This window comes from Acipenser ruthenus, chromosome 14 (assembly GCF_902713425.1).
Source record: "Acipenser ruthenus chromosome 14, fAciRut3.2 maternal haplotype, whole genome shotgun sequence".
Lineage (NCBI taxonomy): Eukaryota > Metazoa > Chordata > Actinopteri > Acipenseriformes > Acipenseridae > Acipenser > Acipenser ruthenus.
This window is the reverse complement of record NC_081202.1, coordinates 31,672,099-31,694,933: the sequence shown is the minus strand read 5'-3', so window position 1 is coordinate 31,694,933 and position 22,835 is coordinate 31,672,099. Positions and strand designations below refer to the sequence as shown.

The following is a 22,835-nucleotide window of genomic DNA, read 5'->3' as shown; positions in this document are numbered from 1 at the left end:
TCTGCAAGTAAGAAATTGGAGTGTCCTGCTCCCGAGTGGCGCATCCAGTAAAAGCACTCACGTAGAGTGCAGGATGCGCCCTATAGTCTGGACGTCGTTGGTTCGAGTCCAGGCTCTTCCTTTGCCGACCGAGGACGGGAGCTTCCTGGGGGCGACGCACAATTGGCCGAGCGCCGCACGGGGAGAGGGAGGGTTTAGGTCGGCCAGGGTGTCCTCAGCTCACCATTAAATTGGCGAGAAAACAACAAAAAAACTAATTGGCAACTACTAAAATTAAAAAAAAAAAAAAAGAAATTGGAGTGTCCAGCGTGAAAATACAACACAAAATAATAAATTAACGTAGCATCCAAAGTAGCACTATGGTATTAAAATGTTTGATACAAAAATGCCTGAGTTACAAGCTCTTGCAGTGTCTAAAATTATATATATATATATATATATATATATATATATATATATATATATATATATATATATATATATATATAATATATATGGATTGTGGCATAACGGGAAAGCATAATCAATCAGACTGTGGAGTCTGTATCATCTGATCCGAAACCGCCAAACTCCATCTCTTCATCTTCTGAACTTCATCATTGATGATGCAAGCAATATTTCACACACCTGTAAGTTGCCTTGGATAAAGGCGTCTGCTTAGTAATAATAATCTGATACAAACTATCGGACACTTAGAAATCTCAGGTGGCTGGATCACATCAATATCAGAGTCTGCTGTATATTATGTAAAAACAGTCTGCCATACATATAAGCTATATATCCTTTTACATATGGGGGCCAATCAAACCAAAATCAATACAGTGCATTATTTGCAGTGTATGAACACCAGACACTTTAGTGATCTACTACTTACTTAACCCACCTGACATACAGAGATGCAACAATACTCAATTAACCAATCGCTGCAGCTTTCATTTTGCAAGCCTCTATTAAACATTTATTTGGAGCCTATATACATTATATTACATTACTAGCACATGCATTTCAAGGCATTTGCGAAGAGTGTACATTTCATTTGCTTTTTTAATAAGCATGTCTTCTATGCACACTTGTGGATTTGATTGCTTTTGTGAAGGTGTTTTTTTTTTTTTTTTTTTTTTTTTTTTTTTTTGCTTCTTGGGAGACAGGGACTGCGAGAGAGTGTGAGTGTGAGAGTGAGCTCTTACCTCAGGTAGTCCCGACGGCAGAGGATGAGGTTGGCTTTGGTGTAGAGCGTGGAGCCCACCTCGCCCAGCCGGCAGTCACAGCAGGCACACTTCAGGCAGTCCTCATGCCAGTACTTGTCCAGGGCCTTTAGGAGGTAGCGGTCTTTGATCTTTCGGTTGCAGCCAGCACAACCTTTCGGCTTGGTGTCTGGCTGGACTGAGAGCATTTGTATACCTGCAGCAGAGGGGGAGAAACACACCGAGATCCACTTCAACATACCAGCAGCAATACAGACAATACAGTAGTGCTGGGAGAGCTAGTACCTTGCACTACTGTCTGGCAGATAAATGCCTCCTGTCTTCGAACTTGTGAACCCATCACCTTCAACGCACACTTAAATCGGGGAGCACATTAGAAGAGGATCTCTGTGCTACGCTCTTTGCTTCCCATCTTTTGAACTGCATAAATATATTTTCCTGAACAGAATCGCTTCCATTTTTCACAACTAGTTTTTTGGGAGAAAAGATTTTAAAATGTCCTTGTTTCCCTATATTTGTTTCAGTGGTCAGTTAAACAACACAGGATTGATGCTGCTGTATAACGTAAGTGACATTACGCTTCCGAGTAGGATATGAACACAAGCTCAGGAACTGGACCACAAGCTCAGGAAATCTGATTTTTATAATCAGGTTTGAGAAATCCATCCACTGTATCAGATACTAAGGGTTAGATTCTCAAAGCAGTTTACTTCCAAATGTAATCTGGAATAAAGAGCTTTGAGAATCAAGCCCTTAATCATAAATTCAGAGGTAAAACCAGTAGCTGATTGGTTGTATTTGTGTGTTTGTCTGTGGAGGAATGGATTTGAAATTCACCTCTTTGTATCTGGCACTGTAAAACCCAACAGAACTACAGCAACCATACTGAACCTGTTTCCTCAAAGCGATCCCAAATCGCTTTACAAAGACAGCAACCAACCCTGTTTTACACACAGTAATCTCAAACCACTTTACAAAGACAGCAACCACCATTTACAACTGAAGCACAACACTGGAGACTGCAGCGCCATGAAGATTAAACTGTGAGAAAACAAAGTCTGTTGTAATTGCAAACAGGGACGATCAGATTGCTAGTGGGACCACTACTGTACACCAGTAGGGAAAACACAATCACCCTAAAGGGTTTTTCTTGGTTTTTATTTTTTTTTTCAAATCTTATGTGCATTTTAGGTAAATCTACTGATCAATACAAACAGTATAAATTATTTTTTTGAAAAGCTTTTTTTTATGTTATTTTAACTTAAAGGGCATTTTATATCACCAACATTTTCCTTAAATGAATATCCTATTAAGTGTGTTCTGTGTGATTGTCTATAGTTATTATTGTCCATCTCCTTCCTGCTTCCCCCACAGCCTTCTGGAGTCTTTTCAGAAACAATGTTAGTTACTAAAGTTAGCAAAACAGAAACACCAACAGGCAATGATACAGACCGCACGCATGTGGTACGATATTCAACAGGCAAGAAATGAAATATTAGGAAAATATCCATTATATAAAGTAGTCCTTTAACTGATTAGTTTTTTTCTAAAATAGACTAAACAAATACAGGTGGAACTATACTTAAATGAACTACCGTGGATGTTAAGTTTGTGTGGATTTCTTAGTTTGAGTTTTACTTTTTGGAGATAAATCTTGCATAAATCACCCCCAATAGCTTTTAAATAAACCCTTTGATATATAAAAGCATGCATTTTTATTTGTCTCGTAGTTAATAGTCTAGCAGTTTGGATACAGCTTGGTTTCACTCGGCAGCCCTCTTTCTTGCCTACCCAAAGACACTCTCATACAGTAAGAGACAGTTTCACAGCAGTAATTGTGCTGCTTTAAAGATTGTTTTACACATACTGTATATGTATTGTTCTTTATTAGCGGATCAGCCTGTATTTCAGAAGCTGTGTGCTTATCTATCTGCAGTACATCTGTCTCATCAATCCCATGACAACGTAAGCCCTCTTGTGACAGATTATCAAAGCCAGACTCTGAGGGGCAGCAGCGTTCTCGGGGTTAAAGACAAGAGGCATGGGAGGCTTTCTCGCACTGTCATCTCTTCAATTAAAAAGCATTAATCCTTTATAAGTGGCATACATTTTAAATTGTAGTAAATAATCAAACTGAGGGCTATATTCTCAAAGCGGTTTACTCCAAATTGTCAAGTTTCAGAAAGGAAAAATGCACCCAATAAAGAAATAAATGGCATTCATGCTGTGGCTTGCAAATCAATTTTAGAATTGTAAATGCTGTTTTTCTTTTGTTTTTTTGTCTTCAGATGGTGTCAGTGCTGATTAGGAGTAAATCCTGTAGCTTCTAGAGCAGATTGTGAATGTAGTCGTGAATGTCACAAGAACTTACTGGTGTTTTAGGCCATTGTACATTTTGTTAGGCTGCCATTAAGATTTGTATCCACCACATCCAAAAGTCTTTTTTTCTAGTATTTTCTTATTCTTCAGTGGGTACAAACTGAATTTTAACTTTTGATAACCTGTGATTTATTTTCAGCGCAAAATGAACCCAACCCACAAATCCGATGCATGTGTTTTAACACCCAACAAAACATTAGGAATTTAACATTTCCTCCTCCAAGCCTTGTCTGTAGTCTGGTTTTAGGGGTCTCTGGCCAAATGTGTTTCATTAATCCAGCTAATCGATGCCTGCACTAAGCATCTGTGGAGATGTCCAGCCACTCCTCTCCCATATCCACAGACACAACGACCAGGTTAACAAGACCTGCACACCACAGCTCAAACCAAACCAGGACTGTAGAAAACTAGGGTAACCCAAAATAAAGGTGCTGGCTGCTGAACAATATTCAACTCTGTACCCCACCAATTCAACTAAGAATGAAATGTCATATATATATAATATATATATTCAAAGCCTCTAAAACAAATGCACCTCCCTAATTACAATTGAATACCAGCCTGTAGCGGAACACGTTATTGTATCTGTTTAAATTCTGGTCTCACTCTTATGCTCCTGCATTCCACAGTGACCCCCCCCCCCCCCCCCTTTAAATTAATTATGCTAAACAAGCAACACTACAATACAATACAGCACCCTTCACACCATGGCTTCCCAGAGCGCTGTACAAAATGAAAAACAAGAGAGCTCACATGTACAATACACTCCAGCTACAACCAATTATATAAAAGCACATTAACAAAAGTAGACCTAGGTTTTTAGACTTAAAAGAATCCCGGTTTTCTCCCCAATTTAGTATGCCCAGTTATTATCTGTATCCTCGGCTCACCGCTCGCAACCCCCGCGCCGACTCGGGGAAACGGAGGCTGGAACACGCGTCCTCTGAAATGTGTTCCTGCCAAGCCGTCATTTTTCGCACTGCAGATCCACAGCAATGCCACCAGACCTATAGTGCCGGATGACAACACAGATCTGGCGGCTCCACTGCAGAACCACAGGCGCCCTATCGGCCACAGGGGTCGCTGATGCGCGGTGAGCCGTGGATTCCCCTGCCGACCTAAGCCCTCCCTACCCGGGCAGCGCTCGGCCAATTGTGCGCCGCCCCCTAGGAACTCCCGATCACGGTCGGCTGTGACATAGCCTGGATTCGAACCTGCGATCTCCAGACTATAGGGCACATCCTGCGCGGAGCGCCTTTACTGGATGCGCCACTCGGGAGCCCCCGCGAACAGAGATGTCTTGAGAATCTACAAAGGCTCTAGAAGCAGGGTCTGTGAGTGCTTACATTCTAGAACAGAGATGCCTTTAGAATCTACAAAAGGCTCTAGAAGCAGGGTCTGTGAGTGCTTACACTAGAACAGAGATGCCTTTAGAATCTACAAAGGCTCTAGAAGCAGGGTCTGCGAGTGCTTAAAGCATTCCAGTCGAAACATTCATCCGAGATGCGATTTACTGTACTTCAGCTATTTTCAATGCAGACTGCTCTCATTTACTGTTATCTCTCTCAAACCTGAATCACATGTGGAGGAGTTACGTCATGTTTCAGAGGGCTTGGGAATCCACAGCATGTTGGTCTCATTAGAGAGGTAACTGAACAGAGGTCTGGGGAGTGCAGATTGTGACCTTAATACTAAACACATGGGGTGGCCTTAATATTGAAGGCATTTTTACATTGTTGTCAACAGGAGCAAATCAGAACAGTGAAAAAGTGGCCTTAATTGCGAAAGTGGCCTTTTTACTGAGGTGGCATATATATATATATATATATATATATATATATATATATATATATATATACACACACACACAGAGGATATAATAATTACAGTTCACAACAGTATTGACTTAAAGTAATACTTTACACCCTCTGCATTTGCTTAATATTTATTTTGTCATATCTGATTATGATTATGAGCCTATGTTCTTATTCATCATTTAATACTGTTTCTGAACTCAAGGATATTTGTCATGTTTAACAGTGCTTGTAACAAACTGCTAAGCAATGGGAGTCTTATCTCCACCCCTGTAAAGATGTACAAAAATAACACAAACTGTGATAAACAGACCCCCACTTCACTTCCGAGGGACGGTGCAGAAATGAAGTTGAGTTTATAGAGTTCACCAAAAGCTTTACAAATAAGCAGTTCTTGCTACCAGTACCTTAACATAAAACACAACATGTTCATTTTCTAAATGATACAGTCCCAAGATTCAGTAACACTGATTTTTCATCACAACTAATGAAAACAAATGTGTATTTTTTTTTTAAATCACAACCATTTTTTTTACCCCAGTAAGAAGAAAAAAACAGTATTGCAGACCAAAAACTTGAACACAATTTTAACAAAAAAAGTGCCTTACGTGTACAAATAGTGATCTTAGTTTGACCTAATATGTACCCCTCCTTCTCATTTGTAACTACTATAAAATATTAACTTTATAATCTTTATATATATATATATACTGCCAGGCAGTAAATTTGGGCTGTAAAGATTGAAAAGATGTTTGTTTTGTATTATTTGTAAGTTTGAGTGAAATATTAAAATATAAATTGGGAAGAACAGTGTGTGACACACGGAGACGTGCAATCGGCATAATAGCTTGGCGCACCGCGGTGTTATTGTCAGAAACTGACCTCTGTGTCTATTGTGTCCTTTCATTAAACTCTCTTGAGGTTTTAATTGGCTGTATTACCTTGTAAAGACCGCTCCCGCTTGATTGCACCCGTTATTCTGCGGCATTCAAGCGAGTATGCCCGGCTCGGCTAGTTAACACAACAAAGTAACCGCAAGTCATTACCAACTCAAAGAAGCAAGAGTTTCAACTCTCAAGTCTAAAATCCTTTTTAGACGATTCTGCGCCTGATAAAAAAAAAAAAAATCTATGAGGCACAACTACTTTTTTTTAAAATTTGTGTTCCTTCTTTTTCATTTCTGTGTAAATTAAAAATCTCCCACCTAGCACACGCAGCTGGAAGTTTTATGACGCAGATGAAAACAATTTGCCACATCCAATCCTCCTAACACCAAGGGAAAACCAACAAAAGGTTCCTCTCATTTTAGAAAAGGAACGGGAGCGTGATGGGGCCTGACTGAAGCTCTTCTTTCCCCTAGTTCAGTCTCCCAGAGCATCCCTGTGGGTTATCTGAGTAACCACAAATAGATGCCCCAAATCCTGTGGCTCTGAGTTAACTGTAATTTTTTATTTATTTTAAGTAGTGAGTGGCGTGTTTGTGCGTTTTTAAGCCGCGGAGCTCAGAACCAATTTGATTCACTCCTCTCCGCCTGTGCAGCTGTTAAGCGAGGCTCGCTCTCTCTCGGAGATGCCGACATTTTTCCGCTGTTATCAGTTTAATTACAGTTGCCATGGCAGCAAAGTGCCAGTGCTTGGCAAAAGCCAATGAGACATTTGCAACAGCGAACCCAATTTTCAATGCAGCTTGCTTGCCTGCACAACAAAACAACCCGCCCCTCTAAATAAATAAATAAATAAATAAATAAATAAACAAACACTTTCCTAGTTAATGTGCTCAGTCTTTTGTGCTAAATATCCCCTTTATCTGCGCCGTTCAGCGGGAACATTTTCAAGCTATCTGTTAAAAACTGTCAGAATAATTGGCACACGCTACGTTCTCGAAAGCAATTAAATAACCGCTTTGCAGAGGCGCATTGGAGTTAATAATACGCAATACTCACATGAATACTTTATTTGTGAACAACAGTCGCCAATACCCCCCACAAACACTCGTGTGTTTAATATATATATATATATATATATATATATATATATATATATATATATATATATATATATATAACATGTATTTATTTACTTTAAACCCACGCAAGTCAGGTTAAAAAAAAAAAAATCCTTACCGAAACTTTGATCCCTTTCCTGCATTTGTTGATAACCCCGTTCACCATGCACACAAGTCCGGAGACGAAACTGTCCGCTCAGTCACTCACAGCTGCTGCGGGTCAAGTGAGCAGCTGTATGCAATACATGCACGGCGCTGCCAGCGATGGCAAGCCTATTGTTCAAAGTGACAGGCCCCCTAAAAAGAACGCACGGAATAAGATGAGACTTGGTCGCATCTGTAAAGAACGTAACTCACGTTTCTCACAACGGCGACGTTTGGTTCCTGCTATTTGTGAAAAAGGAATCCCGCGCCTGCCAGTCGCTGCTTTGCAAGAGGCGGCGTGGAAATGACAGGCGATGACAAAGGCACATGCTGCATATCCCCTTTACTGCGCAGCAAATCGTCTAATCCTCAACATGCTCGTTCCTTGCGGACGCAAACTAGCGACGCTGCAGTACTTACATGTCACTGCTTTACTCCAGCAGTTCAAAGTTCTGTAGAAATCGCGGGTCAATTTACATTTTTATTCTGTAATTTCATAATGCGATATGTCGCATGTGGACTGTGGATTAGACTTTGTTTAAAGGCAAATGGGCCTTTTCCAGTGTTTGGGGGAGAGCCCTCTCCCCTTTTACGCATACAATTGTAGCTTTAGTAAGCACCACAACTAGAGCATTTAAAAATAAATAAAGAATAATCAATAAACTGCCAGTGCAACATATAATCATTCTCGTAAAAGCTCAGCGCTAAAAGCAGGAGTGCTTTCTTACAAGAAAAAAATAGCCTATAATAATAATAATAATAATAATAATAATAATAATAATAATAATAATAGCCTACCGTGCCTCAAATAGATTGCATTTTTAAAGGTTAAGCATAATGATGAGCTATTCTGGTTGACCCATTAGGCTACTGCTCTCTTAATAACGCCAATTATGGTCGATCTGCGGAGTTTGTCCAGGATGAATACATAGAAAAAGAAAAAATAACGCACAATATGAAAATCTTATGCCAGGTAAAATAGAGTAGGCTATAGGCTACAATGTATTATTAACTCTCCGCGTGCAGTAGATTACCCTCCCATCACTCATAATAGAGAGGCATACTCTACGGCGGTGAATAGTTGTGTTCTGTAGATTTATAGATACAATAAAACCGACCTAATCACAATATCGAAACTGTTACGTACAGCGCTAAAACTGCATGCTTTCTGACTGCTAACACGCACTAGCCTCCTTTTCTACTGAATATATACCATTCTGACAGTTTCCAGACGTCAGTAATTAAGCAATATTGTTCGAAATGCCCCAGTTTCCTTACCGGATATTCCAGCAAGGTAAACTGGTTTCTTACTGGAGACCTTTGGGTAAAACAGAAGATCTGCACAGACATACAGCTATTACTATGTATAACATAATTAATTGACTTAAAAAAGGGAACTGTAAATTGTCTATAAATCGAGGTGTGCATGCTTTTCTTGAACCCGCACCACCAGTTGGAAACCTGTACAACTATTCTGACAGTCCGAGACAATGCTTGCGGTTGGTGAAAAAAACGTTTTGTGCCTACCACATTCCATATTTGAACACATAAATAAAAATAAATAGCATGCACAAAGGGTTACATTGTTTTGCTTTGTTAAAATTTTAAGCGAGTTTAAAATAACACAAACAACAATAATTTGTATTTCATTAGCAGCGTCTCCCTATCGTTCAGTACAGTACAGTGCATGAAGGCAGCTGTAGCCTACTTGTAGTAGACTCGCCGTGTATTGACTTACCTTCTCAATTAAGCAATACCAAGGAGACTGTTCGAAACAGGCACAGGGGAAACAGCGTACCTTTCTCTCCTCGGGACGAGATATCATAAAAGAAGCATCTCCTCGAAACGGGTCGGAGTTGTTTAAGTTTAAAATAATGAGGTCCACACGGATCTGTTGCAGTAATTGCGATGACCTAGCAGAGCTACAGGTGCTCGTTCGTTCTCTCTCTCTCTCTCTCTCTCTCTCTCTCTCTCTCTCTCTCTCTCTCTCTCTCTCTCTCTCTCTCTCAGCTCTGCCGTAATGGGCTCAAGACAGCTTACCCATCGTCAGTGGGCGAGGGATGGAGAACACAGTGAACTCGAGCTTTATCAACTGCGACTGCCCAATCCCTCACCGGCGAGACACTACAGCTAAGAAAAGGTCACTCACTCACTTATTAGTACCGAGCTGTGAGTCGAGTACGAAACCACACACGTGTTCACTCACACACACATTCCGCGGTTCTTATCACCGCATACAGCAAACCTATTCACCCCGTTGTTATAATATTTACCGTGAGTTTATAGAGAGAATCGGCTCACAAGGAGACTCGCAGCCTAGGGCCACATTACACGATGTAAGTGTCGGCTCCAGCACTTAATAATACCCCATGATGAAAATTAGCTACAACGAGGGAAGCAGCAGCTCCAGTATGCGCGCCACTGACCTGTGTAGATAACATAGCGGAGAGCCAGGTACGGTCTGGTGAAAGCCGGCGAGTCTCACAAATCCTGGTGCACACAGGAGCAGGCAAGTACGGGTCCATAGGCATATAATGTATCCGCCAGGTTTATAGTTTTAAACTCGCATTTGAATGTGTGAGGTTTATTTGTAAGAATACGTCCGTTTTTCTATCGCTTCCACTTCGGAATAAATTGCCGGTCTATTATTGCACATAAGATTATTCTGTTATTAAAGAGCACGATTACTAGATCACCTCTTAATATACATTATTATTATTATTATTATTATTATTATTATTATTATTATTATTATTATTATTATTATTATTATTATTATTATTATCACGATGCTGGCTAACCTTGCTTCACAGTATTCAGTATTTGCTTCAGAAGCGTAACACAAAAATATAATGTAACATATTAGTTTGTGAACTACATACCGCAATCAGCTTGTTATGTACACTGATAGTGTCTTTTGTACCAGCTGGAGGAACTGCTGCCCAGGTGAGGTTCTGACTGTAGAAACGAATCGTGTTGAATTAACATTGAGTTTTTGCACGTACAAATAAATGAAGCCATGAAAATGAATTAGATTGACATCAATAGGTCTTTGCTGAAAACAGCATTTCAAAATACATGAAATGCATGTGTTGTGTTCTGTGGGCTGCATTATATGGGTGTTTATAATAGAAGCAAGGTATTATAAATATGTATAATTCAGGGTATCCCATCTTTAATTCAGAAAGTGCCATGTTAGTGTTACAAAACAGAAACACACATACACCTTGAGGGTTCGTAACACCTTCAGGGACACAAGGAATTGAGCGCTTGTTCAAACGGTTTCACTGGATCCAACCTGTCAGTGAAACCCTGTTTTGTGCACCTCATTGCAAAAATAAGAAGTTAGTATCATTTTTTTTTTTTTTTCGGGGGACACATATGTCCCTTGTACCTTAAAGGAGTAAGAGACCTTGGGTTATGTCATTGATTTGTTTAGTTCTAGTTTTGTAAAATGTTCAAAGTGTTTCCTTTATTCTTTAATTACCTCCCTTTTTTCTGAAAGGATTAACAAAAAATCATGTTAATATTACAAAATGACAAACAAAACACCTCAAGGTTGCCAAAGAGAACTTGAAATATATATGGTTCTAGTTTTGTGAAAGTCACAGGCTTTTTACCAAAAAACAGGACTGCATTAAAGGCCAGAGTAAATGCTTTGCCAGTGTGGCTCACCGTGCCTTCCTTCAGCACAACCTGTGCAAACTGTGCTCTCCTCAATCTGAAACACTCTTCAAAAACAAAACGGTGTTGTGTTGGTTTAATGTCCACATACAAAGGAACCCTTAACACCTGTATTGAACCCCAAAGACACCCCTGAGTGTTTGCACTCGCTCCAATGTGCCACGATAAGTGTCTCACTGAGTACGGCAGACACTCGGGTCCTTTCTGTCCACGGCTGCAGCAAAGTATTTTTTAAAAAGCAATTGCTTTTATATCTTAAACAGGTTAATACTTGGCGAATAGCAGAGCATGGTCGGATCAACATCGCTCCAGCACTATAGGGCAACAGCAGGTAGATACAATTTAAATTTATTAAGCATATATGCGTAACAGCAAACACTAACAGGAATACGACCATTCTAAACCTTTTTTGATTTTGGAGGATAACTTCTGTTGCCAGCGAGCATCTGTCATTCACTATTTATTTATTTATTAGCTTCTGAGCTGTAGAATTAACGCAGTCCACGGTTCTTCATGCTTTTCTGTCTGTGAGCAAAAAGGTTGAAAAATAAATATGCATCAAGCCAGTGGTAAAATAGGATTGTGTACAGCAGTTTTCACATTTATTAAAACATCCCATTGCTTCTGTAGTTTTGATTGGTTGTGCATATGAAATGAAACCACTGTAAATTCTCAAAATCGGCAAGTTAGTGATTGTCTAATTTAATTGATGACTTAATAGGTCACACATGCAATTCATTTAAAATAGTAAGAGAAAAGGAACACAGAGCCACACATGGTAAAATGCACGAGACTTTTTAGAAGTTGTTTAAGACGCCTAATTAAAGCACAAAGTGGTCTAACATTTTCACACATTAGTGCTTGTTGTTTCTATATCACTGATTACTGACCAGAAACTGAAATTTTCACTCCCTGAGGTTTTCGTGCAGGGAGGTATATAAAGGATATAAATGACACCTCTTGAGGTGTTCTAAATCATTTGCACACTACTGAAGCTCAAAAATATCAGGGTGACCCTCACAATTTGAAGAACTGAGAAGTTAGAAGATATGGCAAAATATTTTGGTCAGGTTTAAGAAAAGAGCTGGTCTGTGTCTTTGTTCGCTCTCCATATATGAGGACACACACACCCACACACACCCACACACACACACACACACACACACACACACACACTGAATAATACATTTCCCATTTGGCAGCTTTTGATTTAGTTCTGCTGTGTTTGATGCTGACAAATCGCAGGAATTCATTTTTCATACCGCCAAAGAGCATTGTGGGCTGTAAATAAAAGATTCAGCTAAGTAAACATATTACACTGCCACGTGCATGTCGACATTTCAATTCAATAAAAGCACATGTCTTTGTCGCACACTCGTTTAATTCTGCTTTAGAGAGAGAAATATCTTGCATGCTTTCCTGTGGTGTCATTTTCATAAACTGCATTTTGTTTTCATTACACATTGAATTTCGAAGGCGTTGAGGAAGACTTCTAGTTGAAATATTTGTCATTGAATTTGAGTTTCTTTTTAATCTCTATATTCAGCACTATTGAGAGTTTAATAGTTAGGGTCATAACATAAAATACATCTTAAACAATCGCACACATTTTAAGTAGGGATTTAACCCCCCCCCCCCCCCCCCCCCCGGATTTTAAACTTGACCCGCACTAAATCAACACGGTTAATTAATGAAGCCTTTCAAATGGAATTAGACAACTGGTCAACCTGTCCATCTAATACTCAACATTGAGAGCTGAAACTTACCACTAAAATAAAATAAATACATTGCAAAAAGGGGATGTGTATAGCTGCTATCCCAAGTATACTGTTGGTACCGATGTACTTGCTTGTAAATGTTACTGTCTCATTTACCATTGAAAAAAACACAGATAAACAGCAATTAAACTACAAGATGTGTGTTTCCAAATGGATTTTCCGTAAGAAGATTGCGCCAGCCTGCTTTGTAAGAGCCCATCATTGGTATTTTTATAGAATTAAAACGGACCCAATATTAAAACAGGAACAAATTATTCAATAATCTCCCTGTTCCTCGCTCTTCCTCTTACATTAGCATAAACATTCAGATATTTGAGCCATCACTGCTTGAATTGTGTTCCGCAGAAAAATAATGAATTTATTCAGGAGACAGAATTTATAAACAATTGTATTGAAAAGATGCAAAGGAAACCAATGCAGAACTGAGATGTGAAATACACAGCACAGAGTATACTGCACAGAAGAGGGCTTTTCTCCTTTGCTTTAGAGCAGAACAACATAGCCAGGAGTTTTATTTAGTAGCTCATTTGCAGGGGTAGCAGGTTTATTTTACTCCTGGTATAATTGATTTTTTTTCTACCATAATATGGTACCAATTATACTTTTGTTCTCCATTTCAAAATATCTGAATATTGATTACAATTTAAATGAATACATGTTGGTCCCAGAACTAATTTACATGGATGAATACTCTTTACAAAGATGCCCCAACACACACCCAGTATTAGACATTTGTTGCCTGTTTACCTCGACACGTTGCTGTCATCTTCCCATCTTAAAATACAAGAAAAAGTAATGCGCGATCCCACACACAGGCACACTGATACCCAAAATCATTTACCTGCTCAACGTTGTACAATAGAAACGAGTTTCTGCAATGGTATCTGCCCAGAATGGTGCCATGTTTTACAGAAAGACGTTGCAGCTGCTGCTGCTGCACTCCTGAAACTGGTTTTATAAATAGCTTGACAGATTATTCAACCACACTAATTAGTTTAATTAGCAGGATGTGTCCTTTAACACCGCTCTAGGTGTGCCAGCTAAACTGATTATTTTCTTGTTAAAATAAGCATTGGTTTCTCCATGTCTTGTGAAAATTGGTCTTATTTATTAATTATTTTTTTTAATTAGGTACTTTATTTGGGAACTACACAGAATTAAATGTATAACTGAATCTATATTTACTATAGAACTATGGATATTGAGTTGTACATACTTTTTTGGTGCCACTGTATGCCATATACCTACGTCAATACTGTATATGTTCTCTATAGACGCACACAGCCGCAGATGAAACAGCCCATTTGGACGGGGCAAGTTTTTATACCCAAGGTGTAGAATACTCTCAGCTGTGAATTAGGACAAAGAAACCGAACTGGGTTGAAATCTTAGGATCCTAAAATGGCACTGTCGGACAATGTGGGTGCCTGTCAGGTGATGATTAGCCTGCAAGCTATAAGGTTTAGACTGGGATCGAGGAAATCCAACTTTGACTCGGGTCATGTAAACAGACATGCAAAATAAGTGCTGCAATAATTAGCACTCAAACTGTATCGCTCAAAATGTAAAAAAAAAAAAGATTATTCTTGCAGCATTTTCTTGCTGTTGAACTGTTTCTTTTGTCCTCTTAAGTCCAAATCTGAAATCTGGACGTCATTTTGATCTTCTGCTTTAACAATCAAATCTGCTGTAGGTGCCTGTAAATAATAAAGCTGTAATCTGTATTTTATTCGCTTGGGCACGAATTGGCGACCGCCCACACCACAAGCAAGCACCTTACATGATGTGGAATTCCAGTAATGGTCTACCTGAAAATATTAACATTAAAATCAAGCTCAGTTTAAAATGATGAACACATTCACAGTAGTTTCAGTGAATGTGTTCAGGTGCTGAAGTTTGTGGGTTTTTTTTTTTTCAATTATCATTATACAAAACTGAACAGATTCGATTCATGTATTGACATCATTTAGTAATTGCTTTAAATCTAACCTAATCAATAATCTGTGTTTATATAATCTTAGTCTGTCCGATATCTGATGTCACAAAGTCATAAGGAGGCTGTGTGGTCCAGTGGTTAAAAAAATGGGCTTGTAACCAGGAGGTCCCCGGTTCAAATCCCACCTCAGCCACTGACTCATTGTGTGAACCTGAGCAAGTCACTTAACCTCCTTGTGCTCAGTCTTTCAGGTGAGACGTAGTTGTAAGTGACTCTGCAGCTGATGCATAGTTCACACACCCTAGTCTCTGTAAGTCGCCTTGGATAAAGGCGTCTGCTAAATAAACAAATAATAATTCACAGAACTGTGACTGATCGCTTTCCCTGTCAATCACCTGCTGTGCTTGAACCTTCAGTTCAGAGATAGAGATTGTGATGAATGCTTACAGTTCTATAAGATACTAAAATACAAGATTGTCAAATGCTTATTGCAAATTTTGCTTTACATTAAGTGTCTCTAATTACTATGTATTTGCATAGTAGTTACTTAGTAAATACATGTGTACTTACACATAATTACAATGTTATTATGCATAGATGCAATGTACTTAATGTTTAAATTTTTTTTTGCATGAGATAACCCTAATGCTAACGCTTTACTCTAATCCTATCCCTAACTTTAAACCTAATTCTACTTCTAATTCAAACCCTAACTGTCTGTACTTGCATATATCATGCAAAAAATCAAAAAGAATAAATCTGCTTCACTTCTTGCACCAACTTGTTTTTTTAAGGAAAAAGCAGAACATTTAGTCCCAGTTTTTAACTAGACACATTTAGAAAGTTAAGTCAAGTAAAACAAACCCCCTTCCCTCTCCCTGCACTGTTTCCTATCCTAGCACCTAATAAAGATAAGAGAATACACAATTTACTGATGAAACAGCTGCACCGATCAGATTCTCAAATCACACGCCTCCCTCTTCAGTGAGATTCTATCAGATTGTAACTTTTTGATCACTTCATAGGTACCATACTTACAGTGTGCACTGAGATCCTGTCTCAATGCAAACACAATGTATCATACTAGATAAACTATTAGCTCGCTGTATATAAAAAAAAACAGAGCTGGATGATATTATTATTATTATTATTATTATTATTATTATCCCCATGCAACTTGTAACTGTGCTACTTTTTCTAAATAGAGAGAGAACAAATAAGAAGCAATGAAACACCAACCTCAGCAACAAGAACACAGGAGCGCAGGCAGAACAGGAGCAGCGGATTAGCGAGACAGCTCTCTGTGGATTGAAATCTTTCACAAGAACGGACTGGGGTCTTTTTCTTTGCCTGCTTGTATCCAGCTCATACCCATTCTCTGGTTACCTGAGCTCTGTACCAGCGCTCTACACAGCTCCACACAGCGCTAGCACTGCCAGCCAACGCAGTAGAGAGAGAGAGAGAGAGAGAGAGAGAGAGAGAGAGAGATGTAGGTATGTGGAAAGAGAGAGGGGGAGGATAGAGAGGAGAGAGAGTAATAAAACCAAAACAAATGGTACAACTAATGAGGACAATTAAATTAATTATGTTCAAGAATATGATTTTTTTTTTTTCAAGCAGTGTTCTGAAAAACGATTAGTGCATCTCGCAAATCTTTGTATGAACTCGTTCTGCTAATTCAATTATGCGATTATTCCTCTTCCTGCGGTGACATCATTCTTCACTAATTAGCGTTCTGTTTGGGCGTTGTGGCGTTAGGCTTGTACTAATAATGCAGCCGACGAACTGCAAAATTAACTCTACTTTGTCAAGCTTCTGTCAACGGCGACGCACACCTCAGTATTTACATTTTCTTTGCTTTTTATGAATGTGTGGGTGTTCCTTTTATACAGTAGAAGAAAAGGAAATTGCTACATTTATATGGTAGGCCACATTTGTGAGAATAAGAGAGCGAGAGAGAGGCACACAGAATCAAATTCATAGTTAACATTCATCTCCATGCCACCATTTCCCCCTAAAATGTAATGATAATTAGATGGGTCATAAAATGGACCTCTTTTCATTATGACTGATGAAATGCATTAAAGCTGACAGGGTATTACCTGACAGTAATTAGGTTTTGTCATGAATTAAATTATTTGAAAGCAGGCTATCTTCCCAATCATGCAATTTACTGAGAGATGTTTTGACCATGCAACAAAAAGAGAGAGAGACACTCATGCTCCCTCTTTTATAATCATATGAATTATTCACAGGGGAAAAAAATAATCCGATGAAGAGGTATGCCATCAAATGCTTTACATAGACTGACGGTGACTGCTTTGCAATGAAATACAAGCCTGCGCAAAGCGAACAAGAGGTGGAATTCAATCATTTTCTGCTGACACCTTTACGAACGGACACCATAAACACGTGGAAAAGTCTCGCTGGTTATTTTATTTGTCCGCCCCCCCCACAACCTTTTCCCTCTCCCAGGGAGAAAAAAAAAAGAAAGAAAAGAAATTGCAGCTTAATTCAAGCGACAAAGCTAAAGGTCGTCTGAAACCAGGCAAGCACTTTCCCTGTCAGCTGCAAGCAAATGAAGAGTTTAATTACAAGCTCATAGAAAGCGCGAGAGAGAGAATAAAAAGAGAAATCTTTCAGAAAGCATTGAAGTAAAACGCTATTTTCTCGTGTGATTACCATAGGGCGAGCTCTTTGTCAACGGCTTGTCAGACTTCATACGTAAAGAATCATTTACTTAATCCACCCTCCCCTCCACTTCCAACTAAATAAAATTCAGCCATATCTTCCAATTCAATACCACACACAAGAAAATAAATAACCTACCTTTTTTCTTGTCTTCCTCAGAAATATATATATTTTCTTCTGCCACAGAGGGTGAAGGACTTTCTTGAACACCAATTTGTGTAAGAAGTAATTAAACCAAGTGAATCTGTCCGTGTCTTCTTTTCGACTTCTTCTCTCCACACCCTCCTCCAAACCCCGATTTAAAAAATAAATAAATAAATAACAGTATATAAAAAAGACGAGTATGTGCAGTAGTCGACAAAAATAATATTTAAAAAGCACTGCTGGCTTGCTACCGTACTTTTTCCGTTTAAAAAAAACTGAGCAGCAGGGATAAAAAACAGCACCTGTCTTTTGCTTTCTCTCTCTCTCTCTCTTCTCTCGGTCTGTTCCTCACTCTTTCCCTGCTGATCAGAGCGGGCCGCTGTGTCTCCTCAGTATTTAAGAACCTTGTGGGGTCCCTAGCTAGTTGCCTCCTTCTGCTCTTCCAAGAAGCTGACAACTGCTGTTAGAGGAGGCTGTACATGCTGCTCTAATGGACCTCATTAAGCTCTACTTACAGATGTTCTCTTAACATAATTGATCTGCGGTGAGTTGAGAGGACTGCAACTTATTCCCTAGCCCCCAATTACAGTCGAGTAATTAAATCCCCAACCTCCAATTTTTTCAGATTCACCCTTCTAACATTCCAAAATATCAAAGTATCTCTTTTTCACAAAGCAATTCCCTTCTCTCCCTCCCCAGACCGGACTCCACTCCACTCACAGTATTGACAGTCAGATCTGCCAACCTTTGTAGTGACGCCAGATTTAATAGCGCATTCAATCCATTGACTGTCTTATTCCCTTTTCTCTCTCCCTTTCTCCTCTCTTTTTTGAAACACTCAGGAAATGATGAGGAGGGGAAAAAAACTAACTTATATAGTTTGTACTTTTGATAAAAGGTTCCAGTGATGAACCCTGGCAGGGGAGGTGTGTTGTTTCTCAGAGCATTCTTTAATCTTTATTAATTCCTCCGATGGAAACTTTAAGGAAAAATGAAGGGGAGACAAGGTAGCGCTCTGAAACGGTAAGAAGAAACGCAGGGAAGAAAGAAAAGAAATGAAATGACGCCGTCCACCTGGGACAGATGAAGCCAAACTGGTGCTTTTATAATGCCAATCAGCAAGGCTGTTATCATGCCTCTAATTAGAACACAAAGCACTCGGGGAAATGCTAATGCTCTGGTTTTGCACTTAAAAGGAGAAGATATTTTCCAACACAGAAGGAATCAGCGATCGGTGCTGTAAAGTCCTAATGGGTGATATTCATTCCCAGCGTGTGTGTGTACACCGCAGTACATATTTATATTACATTTAATATGTTTGGTTTTATTTAAATGTCTTTATTTAATGGACTAAGAGGTTAATACAAAACGCTTAATCGGTTGTTCTGAAGGTGTAAGCCGGGGAATGATTTCAATTCATGGCTGAATCGTTACCATGTCATTATTAGCAGATTGGACTGATTGAAGAGAGTGTCTTTCAGAATAAAGGTAGTGGGGCCCTGCTATCTCATCGATATCAGCCTCAAGCCAGTGAGGGAGGGAGCAGTTCAGTCTCCATGCCTCAAGCCTGCCCAGGTCTGGAGGGTGCACCCTTTCTCTTAGGGGTGAGGGAGCAGTTGAGTCTTCATGCCTCAAGCCTGCCCTGGACTGGAGGTGCACCCTGGTAATGTAAAATGTAACACACGTGGAGGTCTCTTGAGTGTTTGTGTAACTAATGTACAAGATGAGATTGGAGTTTTACAGATTGGTTTCCTAATTAAACAGCACTTTTATTTAACAAGGGGCTTTTAAAGAGTGTCTGCACATCCTCTTCTTCCTATTGCTTCCTATATTTCTATTATGAAAAGGTTCAATGATATGATTGTTATAACCCTAACCCTAAAAGGTTAAATGATAGCGCTGAATATGTATTTTACAGAATGCAAGCAGCCGCTTGTCATGTATTCCTGTAGTCTGTGCTGGCGGTTCCAGTCACTGACTCAGTCTCACTGAAGTGAGAACTCAAATACACACATCTAGCTGAGGGAATCCAGATCAGGACTGACAGAGTACCTTTTATTTGGTATGCATGATGTAAACGAGGCTTGCTAATGAAACACAGTGAAGAGAAAATCATCACTGTGAAGCATAACTCATAATGACTGAGATCTATTAAAACGACAGTGTCACATTGTGGCTTCGAGGGGCTTCGTCTCCTCCTGTGAAAGTGGGTATGTACAGTCAGGTATCCAGAGTTAGATGGACATATAGTTCTATTTATAATCCTTCCCTCTATAGTAACTGCTAAAAGCCAAGAAGAGGCTTTCCCCTCTGAGCACTATACTGTAGCAAGTCTACCCAAATATGTATTTATTTGCATCATGTCACTAAATGCTTTTTTCCCCAACTGTTTGACTATTAACCCATTAAGTGCCATTGTCCTCATTTCAGGACAGGCTACTTTTGTAATTATTTTGAGCATTTTTAACTGGCATCATCTACCCGTCATTATCATTTTCTCTGTTATGAGAACTTACTCTGATTTTGTTAAACTTCAGAAGTTAAGTCTAAATGTTCATGCATCAGATTACATACATACAGCTTGTGTTCTGATTTTTTCAAAGAGAATGGAATCTGATACTCAGTGGGTTACCTATGAACCCTGATTTCCCAGTTATCCATTGCCAGGCCTCGCTTAGATTTGGGCCCCACAGCCCAAGCATTTTACAAACATTTTACAAAAAGTGGCCATCTTTATACCAGGAGTGACACAATCGTGGTCAACCACGTACCACAGAATCGGAGAGGTCAGCAGGTTTAATGAATGGCGTAGATCTTAATAAACTAAATTATTAAGATGCTAGGTTAGTATTGGATTGTGGGTTTTGCTTATCAAATCTTTCTCAATTTTACCCTTGTTTTTCTAACCAACTCCTTACTCGTCAAGCCTAAACACTCTTTGCAGCACTTCATATGATCTCAGTCTTCAGTTTTTGCAGGTTTTCTTCCCTCCCCTCCCTTTACAAAACCAAAAAAACATTTCTGTCCATTTCCTTTACTGCGGGCCTTACTTGGGTATAGTGATGATGTCTCCATAAATGGATTTAATTCAGGTCAAAGTCGGAAAGACCTTGGCTTAAAGCATTAGTAAATTTTATTTTCGGTATTTAGGGGGACTGTGTGTATATATTTAAAACGCACTGTAGCTGTCTGGGCCTGTCTTTACAGTCTCCATGGGATTGCTTTCATATTTATTATTAAACAACCAGCCTCTGGATCATTAATCAGCTGTGCAATAGAGATCACCTTGCAAAAGTTTGTAGAAAACTCTTCAACTCAACAGCAGAGTACCAAGAATACAGTGCACAGTGACATTCTAGACATGCTAGATGCCCCTCTTGAAAAAATTCATCAGCATGAAACCGGAGCGCAAGTAAACCTTTGGAGCCTTCTCTGCTAGTCTACAGCGACTGCTGTCAATAAATTACAACTGTTCAGACTGTTTTCACAAGTAAACATTTGTTTACTGTACACTGTATACGGTACTTTTCAATGTGTTTGCTCTTAATGTTTAATGATAAGCATATTGTAAATATTGTAGGAAGGACTGTGGTTAAAGATTTTTTTATTTTATTTAACTAGATAAACAGGTGTTGACACTGGCTCAGTTTTATTAACTTGTTTAACATAACACCAACTGAATGCATGGCTTCCATCATATACAGGGGTTCCAGTTTTGTTCAAAGGCTTTCAGCACCCCCACTGTAAAAACATTAAAATCAAACAAGCTTTTAAAACCTGAAGTGAAAAGCAGTACAGCCATTTAAAACATTTAGGGCATTTATGCTAATGTTGTGTGTTTTTTTTCTCTTTTTATTTAATGAAAAATAAAGTACGCCATTAAACAGTAAAACCAGGGCTTGTGCATTTATCAGCTAAGCAAAGTGGTATAAAGTGCCGTTGCCGCTGTGGTTATGAGTCTAATGAGTGGTCTGTGGTGCTAACGAGCCTTTCTAGTTCGCTAATGCCCTCTGACAGCTTTGCCTGAATATTCCTACTTGCTATAAGCAGACAAGGAAGTTATACATTTGCATGTTAGCTCGCCTGTATGCAGTAGGCTTGGCTCTGTATCAAACACATCTTGTTCATAAGCCTCCTTTTAATGTTAATGTTGAACAAAACACTATAAACACCTGTTGTCACACTGTCAGGATAGCATAATTATGATTTGATGTGATGTATCTGTAACAGAGTGGAGGCTGGGAGCAGACTGACGACCCCACACACTGCAAACGAGTGTCTTAACCACTGTGCATAACAGCCAAGTTCGTATGCATTTGTGGTTTTAGAGCTTTTGACCTCACCGACGGGACAGTCCGTAACGGCAGTGCATCACACAACACTGCCTGTTACATGTCTGCAAGGCACACTTTTTGTGTGTGTTTCTCGTGAGCCTCTAGTCATTTTTCAAGTCTTGGAACCTCAAAACATCAAATGAAATGCATGTCCACTTGACTTGAGTCCCTTTAGATACGGGTAAATTTGAGCAACTTTATATTTCACTTATTTGAAAAGTTTTTGTTGACATGTTTCTAAGCAAGATGATAAAAGAACAAGAGGAAGCCACTCAGCCAATGTGGCTGGTTGATCTCAAAACTTAAAGGATCCCAATGATTGAGAATCAACAACATGTCTCAGGACCCCATTCTACACTCTCAATCTATGGCTTCTACCGTCCGTAGTCTGTCACCAACTCATTGTCAGCGGTGTCCTCTGGTACAGGTGGCGTGTGCTCTGCCAAGCTCTTGCTAAGATTTGTGAGCCGGCTCTAGCTCAGTATTAAACGTTTGCTTTGTTTCCTGAATGTTGAAAAAAAACAAGCTTGCTGAGATAATCAGTTCAGATGGTAGGGAAGGGGAGGGGAGCGAGGGAAAGTCAGCCAATGAGCAAAGAGAGGGTAAATCAATTTTTAATCATACAAAATGTAACACTAACTTTAGCGGAAGCTTATTAAAGTCATTTTATAGCGTGAATTTATATCGGGTCTGATTTCTCCGTTGTAGGCCTCGGAGTGATA

General features: G+C 39.3%; 1 protein-coding gene across 9 annotated transcripts in view; it reads right to left on the bottom strand.

Annotated features, from left to right (window-relative positions):
• Window positions 1–18,260, bottom strand: part of lmo3 (LIM domain only 3) — a 41,596-nt gene extending 23,336 nt beyond the window's left edge. The window contains exons 1-3 of one of the 9 annotated variants that reach the window (XM_034032603.3): window positions 17,774–18,260; window positions 16,184–16,376; window positions 1,188–1,401 (exon numbers count right to left, since the gene is read on the bottom strand). In XM_034032603.3, the coding sequence (XP_033888494.1) occupies window positions 1,188–1,393 (206 nt within the window). In that variant the 5' untranslated portion in view covers window positions 1,394–1,401; window positions 16,184–16,376; window positions 17,774–18,260. The other 8 variants (XM_034032605.3, XM_058986363.1, XM_058986367.1 and 5 more) reach the window with 8 other exon arrangements.
• Between the last annotated feature and the right edge of the window lie 4,575 nt (window positions 18,261–22,835).